This window comes from Girardinichthys multiradiatus, chromosome 5, assembly GCF_021462225.1.
Source record: "Girardinichthys multiradiatus isolate DD_20200921_A chromosome 5, DD_fGirMul_XY1, whole genome shotgun sequence".
In the NCBI taxonomy this organism is placed as follows: Eukaryota; Metazoa; Chordata; class Actinopteri; order Cyprinodontiformes; family Goodeidae; genus Girardinichthys; species Girardinichthys multiradiatus.
In genome coordinates, this window is record NC_061798.1 from 7,603,719 (window position 1) to 7,629,260 (window position 25,542).

General features: G+C 40.2%; 1 protein-coding gene across 3 annotated transcripts in view; it reads right to left on the minus strand.

Annotated features, from left to right (window-relative positions):
* Positions 1–25,542, minus strand: part of pkn1a (protein kinase N1a) — an 83,271-nt gene that overhangs the window by 20,609 nt on the left and 37,120 nt on the right. For 2 of the 3 annotated variants that reach the window (XM_047365372.1, XM_047365370.1), the window contains exons 2-5: positions 14,776–14,970; positions 10,411–10,516; positions 7,957–8,105; positions 4,898–5,018 (exon numbers count right to left, since the gene is read on the minus strand). In XM_047365372.1, the coding sequence (XP_047221328.1) occupies positions 4,898–5,018; positions 7,957–8,105; positions 10,411–10,516; positions 14,776–14,970 (571 nt within the window). Of the gene's footprint in view, positions 1–4,897; positions 5,019–7,956; positions 8,106–10,410; positions 10,517–14,775; positions 14,971–15,627; positions 15,774–25,542 lie in introns of those variants that run through there. The other variant, XM_047365371.1, reaches the window with a different exon arrangement.

A 25,542-nucleotide genomic window follows, 5' to 3' on the forward strand; every position in this document is an offset into this window, starting at 1 on the left:
TGCTTGAAGGAAGATAACCAACATTAAGCTCCAATGTCTAATGTCTGACAGAAGCAACTCACAGCTTAAACAGCAAACAGAGCAATTAAAAGCCTCAGATGACCATATGCTGCTTTTCTGTCACACCTAAATGTTTCAGATCATATAACAAATTGAAATATAAGACAAATATAACATAAATAATAATCATTATCGAGTCAGGGGACCACAAAGCACTTTACATTACAATCAGTCATCCACCCGTTCACACTCTGACAGTGGCGAGCTACATTGTAGCCACAGCTGCCCTGAGGCAGACTGACAGAAGTGAGAGTGCTGGTCCTAGACTGGCCTGGCCGCAGTCCAGACCTCCCATTGAAAATGTGTGGTGCTTTATAAAGTCCAAAATATGAGTAACTGAAGTTCTACATCAAGCAAGAAGGGGAAAGAATTCCTCCTACAAAGCTTCAACAATTATTGTCCTCAGTTCCCAAACGCTCATTGAGTGTTGTTGTAAGGAAAGCTGATGTAACAGTAGTAAACATGAACCTGTCCCTGGTTGGAACATGTTGCAGGCATCAAATTCAAAATGATTCAATATTTGCAAAAAAAAAACAATAAAGTTTATCAGTTCAAACATAAAACATTACATATATTCTCTTTGTAGTGGATTCAATTGATTGTAGGTTGAACAGGATTTGCAAATCATTGGATTCTGTTTTTATTATGTTTTACACAACGTCCCGCCAATTCACAACACATGTCGTCTCAAGGCACTTCACAAAGGGTTTTGATTGGTGCGGGGTTGTTGGGGAGGTTAGAATAAACTACTGTGTTAGAGTTTGGCCATTTTAGAATGGGCTATGTGTAGGAGTACTAAATAAAATAATAAACTGATAAAGTTTGTCCATGTAGAGCCCACTGATGGACATTGTTATACTAAAAACCACAAGGGTCGGGATACTTCCTTCTGTCAGACTGATTATAACCATTGGAAAAGAGAAGGGGTCATACAGGTAGCAGAAATGGAGGGTGTGTTTGTACCTCAACCATAACTGAATTGGTTTAGGCTAAACCTGACTCTCCCTTACTCCATCCAACAGGGAGGGAGGAAGGCGGACGTAAAAAATAATTGGAGAGTGTTGTTTCCTGTTGTATTGTGTGAAAAGGTGGGTAACTTTATAATGGTCTAAGTCAATTCAATCGAATCATACAGATTTCAAGTCAGGTAGATACATTCCAATTAATCCTAACAAACAGTGCAGTCAGATTCAGTTATTTATTGAAATTGGTTAAAAAGATTTTCTATCTAAGGAAACCCAGCAGATTACATCCAGTCAGTGACTTGTAGCTGGATGAGAATGTAGAGACAGTGGACAGTCACTGGCGTTGACTTTGCAGCAATCCCTCCTTCTGAGCATGCATGTAGCGTGTAGACTTTATGACTTCACTGGAATTGGGGTTGTTTAATGGCTAAAAAAATATAGGTTTTGGAGTGGCCCTGTCAAAGTCAGGACTTCAATCTGATTGAGATGCTGTGGTATGATCTTAAACAGGCTATTCGATCTCAAAAACTTGCAGTCAAAAACCTGCAGTCACAGTTACCCCTAACTCTGTGCCACTAGCTATTTATTTCACCATGGGAATGTAATGAAGTACTAATAGAAGCCAGGTTAATTCAAAGAATGAGGTGCGACACCCTCAGGAACGTAATAAAAACACTGTTGAGCTCTTTTACTCGAAAAACAGAAACAGGATCAGATTCAATCGCACCCAAGAGGCAAATGTCCAGCTAAGCAGGAGATGAGCAACATAACAAATAGAGTAATTAGCATTTAACAAAGTATGTTTGACTAAAATCCAGATTAGAGAAGTACATTGCTCTGGATATCAGCTTTTTAAAGCATTGCCTGAGACAAGACAAGGGAGAAAGGAAAGCAGTGGGTGGAGGTAGTGGAAAGCAACGTGAAGGCTTTTATCTCCTAATAAGGTGTTGTGCCTGGAGCCCAGACCGGGCTAGACGACCCTTCCACGGGGTGTGGTGTCTGGAGACTGTGTGTGTGAGTGTGTGTGTATAATACACACACAGGCCCAGGATGGTGCAAATAAGATTGATAGGGGCTGCTTCTCACACTCAAGGATGAGAAAAACTGTATTTATTTAATGCAATGTTGCCAAATCCCACTAACTGTCTGATTTGTGAAAAGATCTGAGGTCAAACATGGAGGGTTTACTTAAACGAATATGCTCCACTTTCCTTCAGTACTCAGAACTCTAACAATGACCCCTAAACGCACCAAGAAAGAACAGTAGGGAACAGAAATACAACAGTAGAGAAGCCTTAAACAATTATTCACACCCCTACATCTTCCCCACATAACCAGCAAAAGCCTTCATGTATTTTATTTGGATTTGTGTGATAGACCAACACAAAGTTACTTGTGGACTGGGAGGCAAATTAAACAATGTTTTCTAATTTTTGTTAAGGAAAGGGATCATCACATCATGATGCTGCCACCACCATGCTTCACTGTGGGGATGGTGTGGTACAGGGTGACGTTCAGTGGTAGATTTGTGCTGCACGAACTAGACTACTCCTCTTATGATGGGTCTTCTGGCCGCTTCTATGATTAATGATCTACATGCCTGGCCACTTATTTTAGGTAGACGACCATATCTTAGCAGGATAAAAATTGTGGCATTATCTTTCCATTTTCAGATGTTGGACTGAAAAGTGCTCTGTGAGATGTTAAAATCTCAGGATATTGTTTTAGAACCTAACCCTACATTAAACTGCTCCACAGCTTTCTCCCTGGCCTGTCTGCTCTGTTCCTTGGTCTTCATGAAGCTGTTTGTTCAATAATGTTCTCTAACAAATCTCTGAGGCCTTTATAGAACAGCTGGATTTAGACTGCTGTTAAATTACACACATTTGACTCAATTTACTAATTAGGTGACCTCGGAAGATGTGCTGGATTTTATTTAGGGTTATCAGAGTAAAGGAATTATCCTTCCACATTACAATTCTGTCATATAAAATTCCCAGGAAATACATTGAGGTATGTGTTGGTGAGATAAAATGGGAAAGGTTCAATTACTATAAATACTGTAAACATTTAGAGCAGCACTTACAAATGGAAAGCTTTCTCTTTGATTTCTCTCCTCAGAATACATCCACATCCCCTCACCATACAGTTGACTACTCAATAATTCAAAAGGACAACCCCCCTATCTGATTAACCAGATTGCTGGGTGGGTATTAAGAGATCACAGCTGAAGGCGGAGAAAAGTCTGTTTGAGGAAAGCTTTGAAAACCCAGTATGAGTTTTTTTTTACAATAACTGTATAATGATGCTCTGTCTGCTCAACAATATCTTTATCATGATTTATCATGAATTTCACACATCATTAAAAAACCCTGCAGGTTTTCCACATGAAGGACATGGATGAATGAGGCATGCTCCTAAAAGGCCACAAACTGATCTCTACAAATGACAAAAAGTAACAGCCCTAGCAGCCATCAGCTCCCTCACTCGGACAAGAAGCAGAAAGGCACCGATAGCCCCAGAGGGGGTATAATATCCCTAAAATCTAGGTTTTGCTCCATTTCTGTCCTGCTGAGCTCTTTCAGCCACCCGTTCTCCTGGGTGACTGTCATCAATCTTCTCATATTTCCAGCAGGGGGATTCATTGCCTAATAGCTCCCTCTCACCTACCCCTAGCAGAAAACGCACATATGAATGCAGGAAATAATGCAAGTGCGGAGCAGAATCAAGGAACTGCCTACATGTTTACGGTATGACTGAAAGTGCATGAACTGTCATGAACCAGTACTGTCTGTGTGTTAGTGTACAATCTGCCTGTTCCTTAATTAGAAGGTTGGGTTTCTTTCGTTGGTGTCCTGCAGATGATCCCGACTGGGTCAGAATTACAGGCTTTTTGTATTGCCCACTCCCATCACTCAGAGTAAATGGTCTGCTGTGCATCAACCTGAGCTATCCTGTTCATCTCTCTACTCACACACTCCCAGTGGAGCTATGTGAGGACTCAGAGCAGCCCTCTTCATTGATCTGTTTATGCTGCTGTGTGTCCGCCGTGCAGAGCCGCTCCTCCGGACCCAAACACATGCGGAGCTGAAGAAAGCCAGGCTCTGGATCAAATGACACGATGAAGGTGAAAAAAATAGTGATCCTGTCTCTGCTTGCTGACAATTGTCACAAAGCAAACATACACACTGGGTTGACAAGCGTACAGTGCCTTGCAAAAGCATTCCCATCGATGCAAAGTAGTGCATAATTGTGAAGTGGAAAGATGGAAAGGAAGGATGGTTTTAGACATTTTAAACAAGTGAGGTGTGCCTGTTTTTAGTCTGCTTGAATCAATATTTTGTACAACCACCTTTAACAACAGTACCAGGTGCACGTCTCTCAGCTCTGCAAATCTAGAGATTGACATTTTTGCCAAGTGTCTAAACAGCAACTTTCAAATCTTGCCCATATTCTCAAATGGATTTAGGTCTGGACTTTGACTGAACCATCACAGCTCTGGCTGTATGTTTAGGGTTGTTGCAATGCTGGAACATGAACCTCTGCCTTAGAGGCATGTTTTCTTCTAGTTTATCCATGTATTCGACTCTTTTCATTCCCCCCCATCAACTCTGACCAAGTTCCCTGTCCCTGCTAAAGAAACACAACCTTCAGCATGATGTTGCCACCACCACGCTGGGAGATGGTTCAACTAATTTACACACATACTGTATGGTTGATGCCTAACCCAGTACTGGTGGACTGGTGAATTTACCGCACATAAAAAGGAAAAGCAATAATACTCCGAGCAGCATCTGCAGAACAAGAACCCAGAAATAAAAGCAGAGGGGGGATATGGGTGTAATTGTTTTAAGCAGGGAGCTCTGACCCACCCTGTGTGTCCTCTGTGTGCTCAGTGGCCTGCACAGCTTTCCGTATTTGCATTCGGATGATGTCGATTTTGGTCTTGCTGTCCTGCAGCATTTGCTGGGCTGTCTGCAACATTTTCTTATCCTGCATTAAACAGAAACAATAAGAAAGTCACACAACAGTTTGTTAAAAGAGTCAGTGAAATGACGGTCTTGCCAAAAATCTATTACTTATTTTTAATGATCCCAAATAAACCATCATCTGACTGGTTCAGATCTCTAGACTCCTCCATCACTAAATTTCTTTGGAAAGATAAACCCCCGCGTATTAGCTTAAAATCGCTACAAAAGACCAAAGATAAAGGAGGACTAGATCTGTCTAACTTTCATCATTACAACATTACTCAAAATGGTTTAAACACAGTCCTCTAGATGAACCCTGGCTAGATGTAGAACAGACATTATGCAATAATATAAAGATTTCAGATCTACCATTTATTTGCTAGAATAAAAAACGGCATGTATGTTTCAAAAGTCTCAACGTCAGCACCTCTCTGACAGCATGGTGGGAATATCTAAAAATGACAGGGTCTTCACTAATCCCATGCGGACGTACACCCATCTGGAACAACCCTGACATCCTACAAAAAAATAATATGATAAACTTTCCAGATTGGAGGAGTAAAGGAATTGAATACCTGGAACATATATTTGAAGGAATTCAGTTCATCCCATTTAACAGATACAATATGGGATGGACAAGACTACATTTTTAGAATATCAACAAATTACATCGATAATAAAAAATAAGTTTAGGCTTAAAAGCGTTGGGTTACAAATGTAATCAAGTGTACTAGAGTTCCTAAAACTCAACCCCCCCAAATTAATGTCTGAGATATACAGGACACTGTTTAATATAGATGAATCAATTTTCCTTCCTATTATGAAATGGGAGGTGGACTTATCAGTTAACTTTGACCAAACATTTTGGTCTCAGATATGTTCCAGAACATTATAAAAACACCAGTCTACAATTAATACAATATAAAATCCTTCATAGAGTATGCTATACAGGTCAACGGATGTTCAGGATGGGCTTGGCACCTTCTAATACTTGCTTACACTGCACAGGCAATATACCTGACAATTACATCCATGCACTATGGTTACGTACATCTGTTCAGAGGTTCTAGTGCCTGAGATGTGAAGACTTATCGAAGTGTCTGAGATGTAATATTTCACCTTCCCCTTCAGTTTGCTTGTTGTTAGATGATTGGAGCATTTGCATAGTGTGGCCTTTGTGCACGGCGTTTGCTTTGGGTGCTCATTGCTGCGTTCTGTCCTCCGCTGTATGGTGTGCTGTGGTGTTGGGGTGGTGGTCCTTTGCATGTTGGCTGTGGCCTACTTGTGTGGGTGCTGCAGGGCGGGCGTCGCTGGGCTCGGCTATTGCATCTGGCTTCTCGGCCTTATACTGAGGGGGGGTTTGCTTGTCTGCTGGGTGGTTTGTGGTGGGTGGTGTGTGCTTGGGGTTGGTGGTCTTCACCATGCCCCTACCGACATATGGAAGGATGTGTGGTGTTGCTGTGGCGTTGGCTCGGTGGGAACTGCAGCTTGGCTGTGCCGTTTTTGCTTGGCTGGCATGTCGGTGGTTCTGCATCTCGGGGGGAGTTCGGCCTCTTTGCTGTGCGTGTTGTGCCCTTTCTGTGCTGCCCTTCGGCTTTCTGGGCGTCTATCTCTTGGGCACGGTGGTGGGCGGGGTGGTACACTGTGGGGTCTGCTTGACTGCCTGGCTTGCCTTGGGGGTCTCGGTTCATCTGTCTATGGGGGATGCATGTGCCTATGCCCGGAGCTTGCATTTGGGTGGGCCTGCCATTTTGGGTTGGGTGTTTCTTGTTGGCGGCCTCGGTGTTTGTGTCGGACGTGCTTTGTTGCCCCGCTTGACTGGTTGTGGCTGCGGTCCGGTGTCAGGCATCAGGGACTGGGTGCTCTGTCCCGTGGTTTCGGGGGTGGTTGGGCATGTTGGTCATGTGCCCTTCTTTGTGAGGCGTATTATGGTTGAGCTGGGCCGACTGGTCTGCTCTTTTTTCTGTAGTGGGGGCGCACTCTTGCACGTTGCAGCGCATGCTGGGGGGTTGTTGGTCCCGGTTTTCGGTTGGTTCTCGGGGCCTGGTCCCTGTCCTTAGCCTTTAGCCCGATGTATGTGCCTATGCCTCCGTCCTTTGTTAGAACGCGGCGAACAGAGATGCCTATTGGGGTCAGCCAAGGAGCTGGCTTCCCGGGAGAGCATGTTGCCCCCCAGTCCTTCCCTCCCCATCCCGGACACAAATGTTCTATCTTGAGCCGCATTTACCACTAAATACATCTTGCATTGATAAGTACCGTGCACTTTTTGGTAAAAAAGCTGGTATTATGAATGTATCTGCAGGTGTAAAAGCAAGCAGGGTGTTATTGTGTATTCTCTTCATCCTTTCCTCCATTCTTTTCTCCTTCTCTCCCCTTTTCCTTTTTGCCCACCCTTTCTCTCTTTCGTGCTTCTTTTTTTTTTGTTCCTTTTCATTTCTTTCTCCGTGTCCGTAACAACTGAAATAATCCCAGTATAAATATCAAGCAGGGCTTTCAAGCGTTAGCTGTAATGCTGCACTTGTGAAAGTAAATCTGTTGGGCTTTTTCTTGGCACTCAGACAACAATTCTGAGCGCTACTCTGCTGGACAGGACACGGTAAAAATAAAAGAAAAAAGTCAGTCAAAAACTGATGCAGCCGTGAAAAATGAGTGCGTGCAAATGATGAAGCAGTGAGGGAAGCAGAGATGAGTGTGACTCCAAAACTAGAAACAAAAACGATGCTCTATAAAAAGGGGAGGGGAGTAATTAAAGATGGAAGGGGATGTCTTATATATTTATAGAGGTATAAGACATCCCCTCAGCCACCTAAGGGGAGGGGTGTCCATTGTCCTACTGAATGTGACTGTCAAAGCCCTTAGTCATATCCCCCTACTCTACACTTGGACCAGCTGAGCTGTGCTTCAGTGCCAGTGTGTGTGTGTGTGTGTGTGTGTTGGGTTCAAGAGAAATGTCCCCCTACCTTGGTGGATCCATTGGCGTAGATGGGGATCATATTCTCCACCCCCTGTTTGACTTTGAGCTCGATGTTGAGCTGCCTCTCCAGGGCAGCGATGCGTTCTTTGTGGGCTGACGTGCGGCTCTCCGCCCCCGGAGACCGAGGACACTCATCTGTGGAACGATGGAAAGGTTCGAGATGATAAAATAAGTAACAGGATAGTAGTTCACATGGTGTGGGCTAAAGGAAGATGACTCCGCAGGGAATTTCATGCAGCATCTAATAATTTTTGCCTATACTTGGATAACAACAGCGGCATTTAATATTTAAAAACGTTCCACTATGGTAGTAAATCTGATGAGGTCAAATGAAGTTTTCAATGACTTGGGCTCCATAGTAAATAAAAAAGAGTTCAAATGCTCCAAGGCTTTGGGTTCTAATTAAAAATTGTTTTATTTTGTGAAAAAAACATTTAGTTCCTTTAATAACCAAGATGAAGTAGCTCTGAACTTGTTTCCCTTTGTTACATCAACTGTAATCATCATTTAGGTTAAAGTTGCTGTTTAAAGGGCATTTGTGTCTCAAACACTTGTTTTTACTATTTCCATATTTATAATACAGACAATGAATCAAAGCAACAATTTCACCCAAAACACTAGAAAGATAAACAAAAATGTAGCCAATGCAAATGCATCAAATAAGAAAAAGGAAATAATAAAAATATACAGACGTGGACAAATTTGTTGGCACTCTTGGAAAAGATGTGTGAAAAAGCCTGAAAACAAATGTTCTTTTCTTGCAGCAGCATAATTTCACATGGAAACATTTTCAGAAACATCCGACTTTTAATTTCAGTACATTTATTCAATGGGGAAAAAACTCCCATGTTAAGAAATAAGTGTTCCTAAACAAAATAATTGGCGCCACAATTTTCTTATTCTCATTTTCTCTTTAAAATATAAATGTAACTGACGTATTTTTTATGCATACTTTACTTTTTAAAGTTAATCCAAGTTTCTAGGAACGTCGAATTATTAATCCATTAATCCACCCTGACTTTCTGTTTCGCTGGTGTATAAATATGATACAGCCTTTTCTGTCCCACCGCTCCTTGGCTGGAACTATGCACTTTGGCCAGAGGACACTAAGATTTAGCTTTAAGCAACAAACGCTCCAGGCAGGTTTGCTATGAAACAAAGGATGAACATGTGGAAAGCACCTCATGTCCACTGTGAAGTACAGCAGGGGATCTTTGGCCCTGTGGAGCTAGTTCTCTTCTAAAGGTCCAGAGAGTCCTGTTAGAGTAAACGGCATCATGAACTCTTTAACATACCGAGAAATTTGAAATCAAAACCTGGTGGACTCAATCAGAAAATGGGTCATCATTGGGTCTTGCAGCAGGTTAATGATTCAAACCACATCCAACACAGGAGTGGTTCACCAAACACAAAATCTACCTTGTTCCATGGCTATCTTAGTTCTGAAGCCAACCTGTGGAGTGAGCTGAAGGCAAGAGGGAGTAGAGAGCACAGCACATCGGAAGCGTTAGGTGCACCCCTATCTTCTATGAAACAACCCACACCTGAGCTGTCTGGTCGGCGGCCAACACGTCAAGGCATGGTGTGAAGCGATTCTTTTTAAATATGTTGCTATTCTGGTGATAAATCTAGTTTAATTTAATTTAAGATATAAACAAAGAACTCTAATCGAATATCTGAATGTGTTTAAAAGACATACATCATGATAATTTCACACTATAATAAATTCATTTTAGTGTACCAGGTAATTTATCTTTCATATAGCAGCCTATGCCACCTCCTGGCCTTGAATGTTAACAGCCTTTGGCTAAAATTCACAGAAACGGTGATCTGCTCTGTTTCAGCACAGTTCAGCATGATGCGTCCGATGTCTGTTAAAGGCGTCATTTGACGTGGCGCGTGCCCTTAAGAGGGGACCCAGGACTCTAGATGATCTAGAGAGGGATCAAAGATCTCTCTCTCCCCATCTGTAAGCTCCAACCATGAGAAATGTCCTGCTGGTGAAGTTGGTTGTCACATCAAACTGAGTTCTTTCTGAATTTTCCAGTGTGAGATTAAAGAACTTCAATAAAAAAAGACATTTATTTTAGTTTTTTTACTCGACGTTACCAGCGGGTCTTTTTTCCACATCTGCTGTAAACTGAAAAAAGGGAACTCATCAAGTAAATGTAACCAAAGCTCGTAACTCTTCCAATGTTTGATTCAAGGTTTATTACAGATCCACAGACCAGGCGTTAATTGGATGAGATTTATGATCTGACCTGCAAACTCCTTTGTGTTATATTTAGTTTTGATGATAATTTAATATTTCTTGATAGAGGTTGTTGAATTCAACAGAAAATGAATGTGTTACATGGTAATTCTCAGTTTTATGAATCCAATTCTGTCTCTAGCCTTGATTAAAAACAAGAGATCGGGATCACAGCTCTGGTGCCTGTACCTTTACTGTCCTCGCCTCCCTTCACCACGATGTGAGCATCCAGCTCCTGCAGCTGAGCGTGCAGGTTGTCCAGCCTCCGGTTCGAAGAGCGCAGCTGACTGTCCACCTAAGGGCAACAAAAAAACACATCCAGCATGAAGTGGTTCCTTTATTTACAGATGTTCCATCATTCCCTTTACTTCCTGTGTGAAACCATCAGGGTATAACACTAAAAGAAAGAAATCATATCAAACATATTTTGCCCTTAGTATTTTCTTTAGAAAGAAGAGCGAAGCTTTTTAACAAGTAACCTTGGATTTAACACTCCTATAATGTGTAATGGAATTCAACATGCAGACCAATGGTACCCAAAATACTGAAGAACTCATTTAATCCAGAGTGAGGAACCATTTTATTCTGCAGGGGACAGAATTCCCTTTTCCCTCTAATCTACAGATTTAGCTAAAAGCTTTTGTGATTCTCCAGCATTAATCCTGAATACCTGATTGGATGTCTTCTCCCCCACCCTAAAATCAATTAGTCAATACAATCACAGAGTAACTCAAAATATGACAAGCATGGCCCACACAGTGCCTTGTAAATGTATTCATAGCCCTTAAACCTTTCAACATTTTGCCACATTATAGCCAGAAAATCCCAAATTTGACTTAAGTCTGGACTTTGACTGGGCCATTCTAACATATGAATATGCTTTGAACTAAACCATCGCACTGTAGCTCTAGCTGTATGTTTAGGGTCAATCTCAACTCTTTTGCAGCTTTTAAGAGGATTTCTTCCAGGATGGTCCTGGATCTAGCTCCATCCATCCACTTTCATCAGCTGCCCTGCCCCTGCTGAAGAAAAGCATTCCTACAACTTAATGCTGACAAAATATTTGAATGGTGGGGATTGGTGTGTTCAGGGTGATATCCTGTATTTATCCTTAGCCACATGTTTTGCTAGTAAACCATAAGTTCCTAACCTCTAACCATCTAACCTCAGCATTTCCTTCCACATGTTTGCCTCGTCCTTGACATCTTATTGCCTTCTTTCAATAATAGATTTCAGCGGCTTTTCGCCTTGTCCGACCTATCAGTTTAAGTGGACTTAATCTGCTGTATTTCTTGGTCTTCATGTTCTGGTTGTTCACTAATGTTCTGTAACAAACCTCTGAGGGTTTTAAATACAACTGGATTTACAATTTGTTATGTATTTAGTAAGTTTTTAATGAAAAGAAAAAGAAATGTGTACTTTTTTTTTTGCTTCAATCAACAGCAACCAAAGAATGTAAAAGGTTTCTGACAGTAATTTGATTTTATAAATACAGTTTGTTCCAGCATTTCAAAAGGTAACCTGTATAAAACTGATAAGAGATATGGATTGATTTAGTCAAATGATAAAATCATAATACAACAATAAAACCACTTGATCAAGGCTAAAGTGGTTATTAAGAATGCACTGAAATAAAAAAAATGTTTACATCATTTTGATATATAGACAATCCAGAGTTGTACTTGAATGCACCAGGTGGGGAAACACAGACTCCCCTGAACTCAGCAGCAGTGTGCTTGTTTGTCTGATGCTATAAAGGCCCCTATGGTGCTTGGGGCTGGTGGGTTGCTATAAGCAGCTGGATTTGCACTTTAGCACTATTTTACTCTGTAGCAGTGATGTTTCCACTTTGCTTGACATCATTTCAGATGGGTCATTAAGTTCAGTGAAAACCTAGCTAGACACCTGCCTGCTGTTGCAAAATGTTCAGTCCATCTTTTCTTCTCCATTGTCACTGTAGCTGAATGAGGAATGTTCCCAACCAGCAGACTTTAGTGGTAATTGTGAGTCTTTATACTTTGCTTTGTTGTAATGTTGCTTTTTAAAGCTGTGTGGCTGAATGTAGAGTTGTGCACTTTACTTTTGCTCATCAGTGCTCTGCATGTGTTCAGGTTTAAAACAAGCTGCATTCCTTGTACACCTGCATGTCGAAACCTATGCTTCCGGCACAAATACTCAAACCATTGCACTTCTACTAATGAGGTAACTTCTGAAGGCAGATTTTATTTAAGGGTTTCAAAGTAGTTTGGAAAACTATCTTTACACTTCATAATTATGCACAACTTTGTTCTGTCCCATAAAAACTCAATAAAACACATTAAAGTTAGCGAAAAAGTTCTAGGGGTGTATATACTATTGCAAGACACTGTAATACTGACCAGGTTAGTAATAATTGATATACTGCTAGGAAACCCCAAAATGATCCTAAACTGTTTGGTACAATTCATGGTCAACTCTCTCTTCTCTACCTGGTTAAATTTGAACCTAGTTCCTCTCATTTATCTGTAAAACGCCAGCAATAAAGCACTTCAGGCATGTTTCTATTTCAGACTGCCTTATTTTGCAAAATGTAAATATAGCTATCTGGCAGTCAACCACTTACTGCTTAACACACCAGTGTTAGAAATAAGTCAGTCTTACTAAGTGTTCACTGTGTTTGGACAACTATTGCCCCTTTGAAGAATCCTTGTTACATCGTGATACACCACCACACGCAAAAAAGCCAGTTGTGTATTCTCCATCTTGGTTTATAAAAGACAATAAGAATGTTATCTAGTTAGGCAATAATAATTCTTTACCTATTTTTTTAAAATTTCAGTAATGTGTTGTAAACTATTGTAAAATATCTAAAAATGGTTTAAATAATAATACATCATAATAATATCACTATTATCTATCTGGCAGCTGTTTTTCAGGCTATATACAGTTCAACTCCATCACAAGCAGTTACCATGGCAGTATTTACAGTACACTAAAAGTCCATGTTTGTTATTTATCTGCCTGAGATGATATGCATTGAGGAAAAACATAATGACCATTGATTCCATTATAAAAGAACATGGCAGTGTTTTGAGAAGGTGATGGGCCAGTGCATCTGAAAGGTCAGGGAGGAGATTCTTTAAGTGAATCCTGCAGACTGATGCTACATGATCCAGTGTCAACTGTAAGATTGTAGTAGGTTTGGTCCTTAGGAAGTTGTTGCAGGCAGGCATAGAACATCAGTTTCTTCACTCATTTAGGTGTTCTTGGAATGCAACGTCATTTATTGGATTGGATGAATGTAGTTTGAAGAAGAAATATCCACTGAAAATTTAACAGTTTATTTATTGTTGTACACAAACAACAGCCTGACACCTCCTCCTCATGCTGCTCACAAGCTTGGTCACACAATGCTGCAGGAACATTTATTGCCACATAAATAAAACACACAAAAGTACTGAAAACTGGTGCCGTTAAGTACCGATACAGATTCCCAGGTACTGGGCATCAGTACCGTATCGGTTCAACTGTGAAAGGTACCCATCCCTACTCAACAATAGGTTTCTTCTTCTTGTCCCTCTTCTACAAACGCCAGATTTGAGGAGGGCATAGGTTATAGTTGACCTGTTATCCCACCTGAGCTTTGGATCTCGCAGCTCTTCTTGGCTGCTTCTCTGATTAATGTTTTCCTTGTCCATCCTGTTGGTGTAGGGGGATGGCCATATTCTGGTAGTTTTGTGGTTGTGCCACATACTTTCAGTTTTGGAAGATGAACAGAACAGAGCTTGATGGGATGTTCATTTCTTGGGATATAATTTGATAACATAACCTTGCTTTAGACCTCTCTACACCTTTTTCTGTAACACTGTCTGGTGTATCCCCTGGTCTTTGTGATGTTGTTTAGAAACTAATCTCTAACAAACTTCCACTTCACCCCTTTGCACAGTGCATGAGTCAGACATATGCATATTTTTGGTCTAACACAAAAGATCCCAAATAATAATACCAGCCTCATGGTTTTAACATGACAAAATGCAGAAAGGTTCATGGGGTGTATCAATAATAATGTATTTTCCTGGTGCCAATTTACTTTAAAATCAGTCAATACTTAATTTCAACAATCTAAATGTTTTTTAAAAGACATCAAATTAACGATGAGTATAAGTCTCAGTGCAGCTGAATCAAACCATACAGAGATCATGCACAATATTTAGCCAGGAAACCTACAACTTTGTAAATAGCTGCAATAACGTAACAAACAGACAGACAAACCAGACAGATTTATTATTCCACCCAACATATTCAGATTTACCAAATACATGTTTCTGTAAACAAACTGGTTTCTTGTTTGGACTGAAGTCACTGTGTCTACAAGTCTACAATCATTTCCATTACCTCATTTTAACTCCCGCTTTGTGTTTCTTTTAACCCCCATGTGAGGCCAAGGACAGATTTCCACGAATGTGGACAGTAAAGATCAACTTAACTTAAACAATGAATATGACTGTGAAATCTCCGTTTCTGTTTGATTTTGATGACTCTTCGTTAATGAACACAGGAAGCGTTCCTTCTCACCTGCTGTGCGTTCCTCTTGTCAGTCGTGGCCCTGCGTAAGTTCTCAGCACCCTCCTTGATCTTCAGCTCCTTCCGAATCTCCCTGCGAATCCTCTCCCGCTGCTCATCCAGGAGCTGCTGAACGCTCGAGTCTGAGAAGTCAGAGTTCTGGTCCAAACCGAGCTGCTCCAGAACAGACAGCTCGCCAGGGTCACTCTGGAAGAGCGGGAAGAAGGTGGGGCGGAAGAACAAGGAAAATAGGGGACAAAGGAAACTGTGGTTAAAATGTGTTGTTTTTAACACTGTAAAAAAGGAATAGAAGCAAAATTAATGTTGATTAATTTCATATTCATCCTCTTTAACCTGTTAATGTGTGGAGCTCAGAGTGAGGAGGAGCAAAGAGGAAGAGATGGTGAACCAGATAAGACGGTAATGGGAGGAAAGACAGAGAGATAGTGGTGGGGGAAGAAGAGAAAATGGCCAGTTAGGTAGAAATAAGAAACCTAAAAGGAAGCACAGATGCAAAAATCTTGTCCAACTAATGTACATAGTTTTTAAAAAGGATTAGCGAGGTCCAATAATGTCCAAAAGATGTGTTTTAAAACTGCTGCAAGTTTAGAAAAGTATTAGTAATGTTACTTTTAGGTCAGGTTATCATCCAGATGAACTGAACAACAGACCAAGCTGTCCTGCTATCAATTGTTCTCAGTTTTCACCCCTGATTTGGTCGCTATTGTGTTAAACTTTGTGATCCCAGTAAAAAAAGCATCCTATGTCCTCTTCAACACTTTTAATAACTTCTAAAACTAAATGAGGAAACTCAACAAGACCCTAAGCGAGCAACTATAACAAGAGCGCAAAAATCCAACTAACCTCCGAGCTGTCCTCATCTTCCTCGTCCCCATGCCAACACATAGCTGACTCAGATCCGACAAGCCTACAAAGCTACGGAGGGACAAAAATCTGTGGTTCGATTCCTTGCTCAGGCGAGCGGTTAATCCCGCACCAAGTGCAAAATGTGCTGGTGGAGCGGTGATCCAGTAAAAAGAGATAAAGAGAGGGAGAGTTAAGTGAGAGAGGAGGGGAACGCCTCCAAAAGAGGATATCCGTCCCAACACCAAGCTGCTCAGGCCTTTCCTGTTTCCTCTGCCGTTTCTGCTGCTGTCAGTGGCAAGTCAGATATAGAGAATACTCCGCTAACACCAAGAATATGCTTGCTCCTTCTCTATTAAAGGGTTTGATAATCATTCCTGGAATTAATGCATGGTGCCTGTATGAAAGCAAGTCTTACTCAACTGTTTGTGTTCACCAAACTGTGACCTTTCCTCTGCTCTCACTAGAGCCGGTGATGTTATCTGAATGGCAGAAACAAGGGAAGGATGAGATTTCCAATCCCTCGATCAAAGCCAGACGGTAATATTGGGATGCATTAGTAATGCTTGTTGAACCGCTCATTTCCTCTCATATACAAACTGCAGTGCTTCCCCTTCTTATAGAAAGAAGAAGAAAAAGAGTGATAAAATCTCTACATGAGTAGCTGTGGGTGGAGTTGGCTGCATAATGCTGGGTTTCTTTATCCTTTTAAGTGGAAACTTAACAGTGAGTTAAGATGTACAATATTGGTTTTGATATATAGGTGAGTATTTGACAAAAAAAACTGGTCACCTGCATCACATCTTCTGGCAAAAAAATTAATAGAGGTATAAAATGAAATGTCACCTGTTATTACACTAGCATAATCGCACCCTGAACAATGGAAAAAATGAAATATTTAATTTGAGTACATTTATTAATTTGTGAAAACGGTAAAGAATTAATTGTCTGAAAACTATTGGGAGCACACTTACTGCCTTGCCCAGAGTTATTAAACTCCTTATGTTATTTTTCCACATCGTATGTGTCAGACCAAACCCGCTTGGTGTGTTTTATAGACTGTGACCCTAATGGGTATTTTACACTGAGCTACCTACCTTACGATCCTGCTCACTGTGTGTGGTGACAAGAAAACCTTGGGTTATTCCTCATTCATGTGTCATATCATGTTTAAACCACCAGGGGAAACAAGAGATCATTAATCAAGTGCCCAGAAACTCTGATCGACTTACATAAAAATAAAAAATAAAGTTATATTTATATTAAAAGGTTTGTTAAGGGTACCAATAACTGTGTCATGGACGATTTGGTTAAAACTATTTTACATTTACTAAAAATAATGGGTGGTCTACTGTGATTGAAGATGCATGCAGTTTAAGTAAGAATGCACAGATCAGCCTTTTCCTGGCCAATAATGGTTTGGATATATCTGACAAGAGAAGCGGCCCTTATTAATACTTTACCACAGAGAAGCCTTCATTATTACGAAAGCCTATTTAAAAAGGTCAAGGATTCATTTTCACTTGATCAAGGCATAAAAGCAGAACATAAAACTAGCTCCTCTGCAAAGCAGCTATAGAGCTTTGGGAAAAACCAACCCAGGCCGGGGAAAATATTTATGTTTTCGTCACACAGCCATAGATCAAGACAGGGCTAATTACACCTGTAATTGTTTTGGTTTGTCCATTTTTTCCACATAAAAATGACTCATTTCCCTCAGTGCCTCAACTACGATAAGACTACTTCCTGTAATCTAAGGACACGGTCCAAGGCATCTATTAGCTTGGTAAATTTAGAACGAAGGTACCCTGAAGAAACTTTGGACAGCAAATCAGCTTCTCTTAGCTGTTGTGGTGAAACTGCAACACTGACTAAAAGTGTCTTATTTAGCAGGTCTGTTACTGCGCATATACAAGGAGCAGGTGGCTCATTCAAATATATTAATGTGTTCTAATGAAAAGTCATTTATAATTTCTGCTCTTTTTATCAGGTTTAAGTGGGCAAATTACTGGGTACATACAGACTTTCAGTTTTACTGCAATTAATTATGAAACAAATTAGAAGTTACTTCCAATCTTAAGCCCCTTTGACACAACAATGTTAAGCCAGGTCAAAGCGGTGCCTTCTTCCTGTCTTGGGGGGACCTGCATGTTAAAGTTGACTTGCTGTCCTGCTCTATAAAGAGCAAGACAGCAAATCAGTGGATTATAACAGGTTATTTACTCAAGCAGTCTGAACTGGTAGCCAGCTAAATGTAGCTTTAGAACAGTGTTACCTTAAAAAGAGTGATGGGTGATGCTTGATTTACACCAAGACACTTTGTGTTATAAGCAGAAAAAAAGTGTGGTTGCTTTCTAGAATCCGGCATTCCCTTCATAATCTCCCTGAAAGGACTTTAAATCGTAAAAATTGTATAATGAATGATTTCAGCTGTTTTAAAAATGCAGTTGTTAAAACCCAGGTATGCTTTGATGTTGATAAGCAGACATTTTTTTGCTGAAAAGCTGTGACTAAGAGGTCTGTCATGAGTCAGTTTTTTAAACATCAAAGTTATCCAGTAAAGCAATGAATCAGCTGAATCTGGCTACAGCTTAGATGGTATTTCAGCAACAGGAGTAACTTGCATGCAATTGATGACTAATCAATGCTAGCTGGCTATGAGGTTCCTGCCACAGCATATGTTTCTCACACACCTTCACGCGTCTGCCAGGTGACCCCGAAATAAATACAGCCATGAAGGACTGAGCTCAGTTCAACACCATTAAATTGTCCAGTTGGTGGGGACTTGCCCCCTTCACTACCACAACCAATTTGTTAAAGATGTGTCGGCAGCAGCAGATGTTTGGATAGAGTGATCTGACGCACATATGTAACATGGCAGAGAGTCCAAACCATCTACTGAGCCATAGTTGTAGTTGTGACAGTGAAACTTTTCTCTGTATAAAACCTGTTCAAGGGGAGAAGCTGAAAAAGTACAAGAAGATCTGGTGCAAACTTCAGCTTTATTCCGAGACTCTGAGGACAGTCCTACACCACAAAAATGGCAACAGCTACCGGGCATGCATGACTAATCTTATACATCTTGTTAGTGAGCTTGCCCAAGGAGGAACATGGTGTTTAGGGAGCCAATGACGGGCTGATTCAATGGACAAAAGCACCAAGAGAGTATAATTCATTCAGATTGTGTGTGGCGTAGTAAAGCCTGGGGCTGGACAGAGAGGGACAAGACAGAACCATAAAGTGCAATTTGTGAATGTTTGCTTTCTGCATTTGTGACATATCCCTGCTGGGCTGACCACTCAGCGTAAACACACACACATACACACACACACACAGGTCACAGAAAGCCCCAGTTGTGCAAGCGTGCACGAGATGGACAAAAATAGGAGAAGAGATATTCACTTTTAATGAATGTGCACAGAAAAAACCCTCTCGATTTCCAGTGAAATGTGAGAACACGTCCCTGTGAAAGCAAAGCCATTGAGCTCGGCATGCTTAGAGGACCGTGATCTGTGCGTCCCGTGCAACAAGTGAAAAAGCCCTTAAAGAAGTGATGGTATGCCTTTAACATGACAGAGGAAGGACAGAAGACCTTTGTCTCAGAAGTCACAGCCAAGAGGAAGAAAGAGGAGAAGGAAAAGAGAAGTAGTTTAGGGCACAGCTAAAAACTGTAGATCAAATGTATTTAATTACTATCTGCTTAAATGAATACAAAGACAAAAGTTTTGTAGCAACAAATAATGTGTTTATGTTGGAGAAAATAACAGCAGTTACTCTGCATGATTTCCTAACATCTTTACAATACAGCACCATGAAGAAGTGTTGTCCCCTGATAGATTTTTATTCCATTTTTGCTTTTTTGTTGGACTTGATTTTAGACATACGCTACAGATTGAAAGTTTTAGACACACTCTCATTAAATAGTTTCCTTTATGTTTATGACTATTTGCATTGTATGTAGATTCTCACTGAAGGCATCAAAACTGTGAATGAAAACGTATGGAATTATATAGCAAACAAAAAATTGTAAAAGAACATTTAACATGTAGATTCCTTAAAGTAGCCGTCCATTGCTGTGATGATTTAAATATTAACCTTTGACCGTCTCTCAATGAAGTTCTTTCAAGACTCTTTGGAAAACCATTTCAGGCGACCACCTCATGAAGCTCATGGAGAGAATGCTAAGAGAGCAAAGCAGTAATCAGAGCAAAGGGTGGCTATTTTGTAATAATCTAAAATATAAAAATGTTTGGAGTTATTTCACACTTTTTGTTTACTATATAATTCCATGTGTGTTTATTCATAGTTTTATTGCCTTTGGTGAAAATCTACAATGTAAATAATCATGAAAATAGACCAATTAAGTAAGAAAGTGTACTAAAACTTTTGACTGGTAGTGTAGATATCCTGAGTTAGTAAGAAATGTGGTTTTCAAATGTGGATTTTGCTTATAAATGGAAAAAAAGCTATCCAAAATCAAACTGGCCCTATGTGAAAAGGTAATTGACCCCTAAACCCAAAAACTGGTTGCACCACCCTAGGTGGCAACACTAGCATGTGCATCAAGCATGTGCCTTAAGTAGCAATGAGATTTTACCATGACTGTTGACGATAGTGTTGGGCATCAAGTATCAATTGGAACCAGGACTAATATTGAAACTGTCCTGGAATCGTACACATTTTTTTATTTTGATTCCCAATTACAATACCCTCTCTGCCAACTGGAAGAAGCCAATGAACACCAACAAAGAAGAATCCGCAGGAAGTGTTTGTGCAACCATGAACAGTATGCCCCAGACCATCACACTGCCACCACGTTTAACTATATGTAAACTATTCTTTTTTCTTAATGCTGTAATTTTTACGCCAAATGCAAAAGTAACAAAGAACTTCCAAAAAGTTCCACTTTGGCCTTGTCAGTCCACAGAATATTGTCCCAGAAGTCTTGGGGATCATCAAGATGTTTAGTTGCAAATGTGAAATGGGGCTCTGCGGTCTTTTAATCACTGGGGGTTTTGGACCTCTCCCATGGATGCCATTTTTGCCCAATCTATTTATCATTGTATATGTTGGTTGCCCCTGGGAAGTCTCTTCATTGTTCCATTTTTTATTTCATGGACAATGGCTCTCACTGTGGTTCTCTGAGGCCCAAACCCTCTGTAACTCTTTCCAGACTGATAGACTGAGTCAATGACTTTGTTTCTCACTTGTTCTTGAATTTGTTTAGATCGGGGCATGATGTGTTGCTTTATGAGTTCTTTTAGCTGTCTTTGTGTTGTCAAACAGGTTTCATTTAAGTTATTTCTTTGTTTTTAAAGGTCTGGTTGTAAGTGTTGGAGACGGCTAATAAAACAGAACCAGAAAAATACAGTCAGTCAATTCCAAACAACGTTAGGTCATAAACATTAACTGTAAAGAACAAGGGAAACTTCCAGTAAACAATTTAATATGCTGGTCTAGGGCACGGCGCTGATGGTGTCGGGGGTTAAGTGTGCGACCATATACAGAGGCTACAGTTCTCAAAGCGGCCGTCCCGGGTTCAAGTCCCGGATCCTTCGACATTTGCCAATTGTCTCCCCCTCTCTCTACTCCTCTTTCCTGTCTGCCTACTGTCAAAAAATAAATAAATAAAGGCCACTAGTGCCGAAAAAATATCTCAATATGCTGGTCTATAATCAAATGAAGGTAAACAAAATTTTAAATCCATGTGAAAAAAGAACACACCTAATGCCTGAGGTACATACTAAAAATATATAAAGAAGGATTTAAAAAGGATGTTCTTTTTTCAACATGACTAACACAAAATAAATTTATTGAATAATATTACGTGAATGTTCAAAATGTAGATTTTACAAAGCATCACCTGCTGATCAGAACAATTAAGATTATGATGTCCGATGAGAACATTTTACACATTGATCCAATAAAAGAAGTAGTTGGGTAGAAAGCTCGAGCCAAGAAATTCAAAGATTTTTACACAGTAACAACACAAGAACAAAAAATACACAATTAAAAACAACTGAAATAGAAATGACCTGATAATACAGAGATCAGGTATCACATTATGAGTTTTATTAGGTGAAAAACACTGATTTATTAGAATATCCTACCGTTGTTGGCTGGGATATTAGATGGTAAAGAATTTGTTTTTTAAGTCGACGTGCCAAAGCAGAGAAAACAGGCAGCTGTAAGGATTTGAGTTGGGCCAGATTGTCACGGCTATATGACTGGGTTACATTATTTCCAAAACTGCAGCTGTAGTGGGGGTATTCCTAGTCTGCAGTGGTCAAACCAAAAGTGATCCAAGAAAAGGAACAGGGCTGAACCAACGACGGGGTCATGGTGGGCCAAAACCTAATGATGCGTGTGGGCAACAGAGCTGGCCTGTATGGTAAAGGAACAACAGTCGAGCTGGTGTAGCTCAAACTGCTGATGCAGTTAAAGCTGGTTGTGATAAGAAGGTTTTAGAATCCATTGCATTGCAGCTTGTTGCATATGGCACTGCAAAGCTGCAGGAAGCCCAAGCAGGGCCCCAGTACCAGGCTGTCGAAGGTACTACAGATACTCCCAGATATTTACTCTTAATAATGATGCTCATCAAACATCTCAGGGGTTTATCAGTGATCAAGTAATGTTACTTCTTTATATCTTACTAAACAGAAACAACCTGCATTACATACATACTCTCAGCATTAAAGTAAACGTGTGATGATGTGTAAAACAATGGGAAGCAGCTTTTAGAATATTCAAAGAAAACATGCTAACTTTGAATGTATTTTCTCAACCTGGACTACATTGTGAATATTTACGAATACTACTATGAATACTTCTCAAAAGGTGTTTCACAATTATTCATAAATCATACCTGTTGTAATGCTTTGTTTCTTTCATCAGCTGTAATAATCCACAAATTTCATTCACAAACTTACTAAAACACCTCACACACCATGCTTTACATTTATGATGCAAGAGTTAGACTCTACAGGCTTTAGTGAAGTATATTCCTATAGCATCTTCTGATCCTTAGCTCCAGCTACAGGAGAGGTTGAAAATAGTTTTTGGTATTTGATCACAAAGGTAATGACATCAGTAGAAGAAAATGTGACCAAATTGATTTCCTGGAACTTGTAGGTCATTTCCGGCCGACATCTTCGGTTCCCAGTATTTTCATTCCTGAAAAGATGAACCAACAGGAAATACAACTTCCTGTTCCTGTCAGGGAACCGTCTGGATGGCAGAGGGGTGAAGAAAAGGAGTGCAGCTGACATATGGATGAAGTCCTGAACGGGGCGCTGACAAGAACCACTAGCATAAAAACAGCATCCAAACATAAACCCACTGGCTCAATACTTTTAAGGGTAGAAGAGCAACGGGATACATGTTCAGTCGCATTCATGACAGAGAGAGAGAGAGACTTAAGGATAGAAGAGGCATGCCAAGTGAGAGCAGCATGGGGACAGGAAGAGAGAGACGAAAGAGTCAGAACGAGGCAGAAAACAAAAATGAATCAGCAACAATATAGGGCAAGAGAGGACTGAAAGTGTACTTGAAAACTATTCACGAGAAAGGCAGAAAAACTCAGCCAAGTATTGATTTTTCTCACAAACGAACCGACGTTTTTCAACCTGAAAGCTATCGTTTTCCTCCTCCATTGCAAAGGAACCCACTGCAGACTTCACTGCTGGAGCTCTAAAGCAGTTTTAACAGAGGAGCTCAACTCAGACAAAGAAACACACTCTGCTTTTTAAGAGAGCTGAGTTCAACAGAATGACTCAAATTTAGGGTAAAAGACAAGCCCAAAAATAATCCTCTGTTTACTTCAAATGACTGCCAAATGAATGAAATACCCAGGGGAAGAACATGAGATGGGAGTATTTCATAAGCATCCCTCCTCCTCCTATATACATATCTTCCCCTGCTGTGTCGCTAAGCAGTTTTCTAGTGCAAACATTTGGGTGGAGGACTTGAATATCACCTGAATTGAAGCCTACACGGAATAACTATAAGATCAGTATCAGTTCAGTTGGTTCCTTCAAAACATCTCCACAGTGGTTGTTGTTGAGGTTTGCTGAATTCTTTAAATGACTTATGTCAGGCCAATCAAACAGAGAATGACAAACTGAATTGAATCCCTGGAGGTGTTTTCAAAGCATTTCTACAGCGGTGCTCTGAAGCTTCATCTGGGTCACACCTATCACGTGTGTTGGGCTGGATCCGTTAGTCCATTTATTCCACTGGAAACACTGCTGCATGTTCTGGTGATCAGCAAGTTCATCAAGTTTCTTCTGACAAAAGAAAAAAACTATGTGAGAATGTTCATTTCTGTTTGTTCACTTCATTAAAAATGTAATGATCATAGATGTCTTAGGAACATCACAAAAGAATAAAGAATATGCATTGCTTTTTATTGATCTAGTGTGTTTAGAACAGCTGGTGTTGTACTTCCAGGTTCAACTATTACAGCAGTAGCTAAATAAGAGAAGTTATCTTCCATTCCAATTGAAACCATCCTGTTTAGTTTAAACAGTAGTGGATGGCAGCAGCTGAAAGTCTTCATTCCTAAGAGAGAAACTTCAGTTCAAAACTGTAGAGTCTTTTCCTGCTCCACACTGGTAGCTTATCCCTGGTCCCATATTATGGGGCTGGCTTTACTCAACAATTACAGATATAAATGCACCAAGAAACCGACTGCTGACCTGAACTGTCCAATGATTGCTCTAAAATGAAAAAGATGTTCAAAATAACTAACTGAGTCTATGTCTGTCACGCTGGATTTGAAAATATTTGCACCCTTTAGGATATCTGATCTACAGCTCTTTATTGTCAGGGAAATATACCCTGAGGCTGATATTTTCAGTGAGAACTGCTAACTGGGCTGATTGCTAATATAAGATGCTAAAGACAGTTCCAAAGTCAGCTCCATCTTATTTTATTTAAAATAATAGTAACATCTAGTTTTACAGCGCCTGTAATCTGGCGCAAAGAGTATAACATCGTCCGATATGAATAATTAATGACTGATCACGTCAGGAAAGACAGAGGAATGCTGTTAAATATAAATAAATTGGAATATGTCAAAATGGTTTCAGTAGATCAAAGCTTTCACAAAAACTGGAAATTGGAAAGTCAGCTCTAAAACTCTGATCAGTGCCTCTCAAGCTACAGAAAAGCACCATGGTCATGACTCAGCTAGGACACTGACAGAAAGTTGCTTTTTTTTTTTACCCAGCGAAGACAAGACAAGGATGCCTCAATGAACTCCGGGATAGTGACAAGCATTTTCAAAATTTTGTAAAAAATAAAACAAGCACCATGTGAAACAAAGTCTTAAGTTTAGAGATGAGGCCACGTTAGAATAAACTTTATGGATGGTTAGAGACACAGAGGTTGGAGTGCCTATGAACCAATAAATGCCAATTGAGTCTCCTTTCTTCTCTATTATCCCATGAGAATAAACACGCTGAGGCTGGCATTCTCACCAGCCCTATTGGCTTCTCCTCAGCAGGAGGAGGAGAGGGGTTCAGCCCAGCAGGCAGCACGTCCATCAGCATCTGCTCCAGACGTGATTAGAGAACAGAGCCGACACCCGTCAGTCACGGTCCAATCCCTGCTGAGCCGATGACGATCTCAACAGCTGTCAGTCAGCCTTTATATACACCCAGAAAAAGATACCATACTGTGTATTATACATGTACAAGTTTGATGAAAACATTCAAACCCAATAAAAGTACCTTTATTCGTATTCACATCGTTTCCTCATATACAGTGCCAGCAAAGGACCAATAAACATAGTTTTCCTAAAAATAATTTTCCACAACTTTACCTGCATTACTAGTTAAGCAAAAATTTATTTATTTAATTGGTTCAATTAAAATAAATATTCTATAGATTGATTCGCTGATTTCATGATTTTAT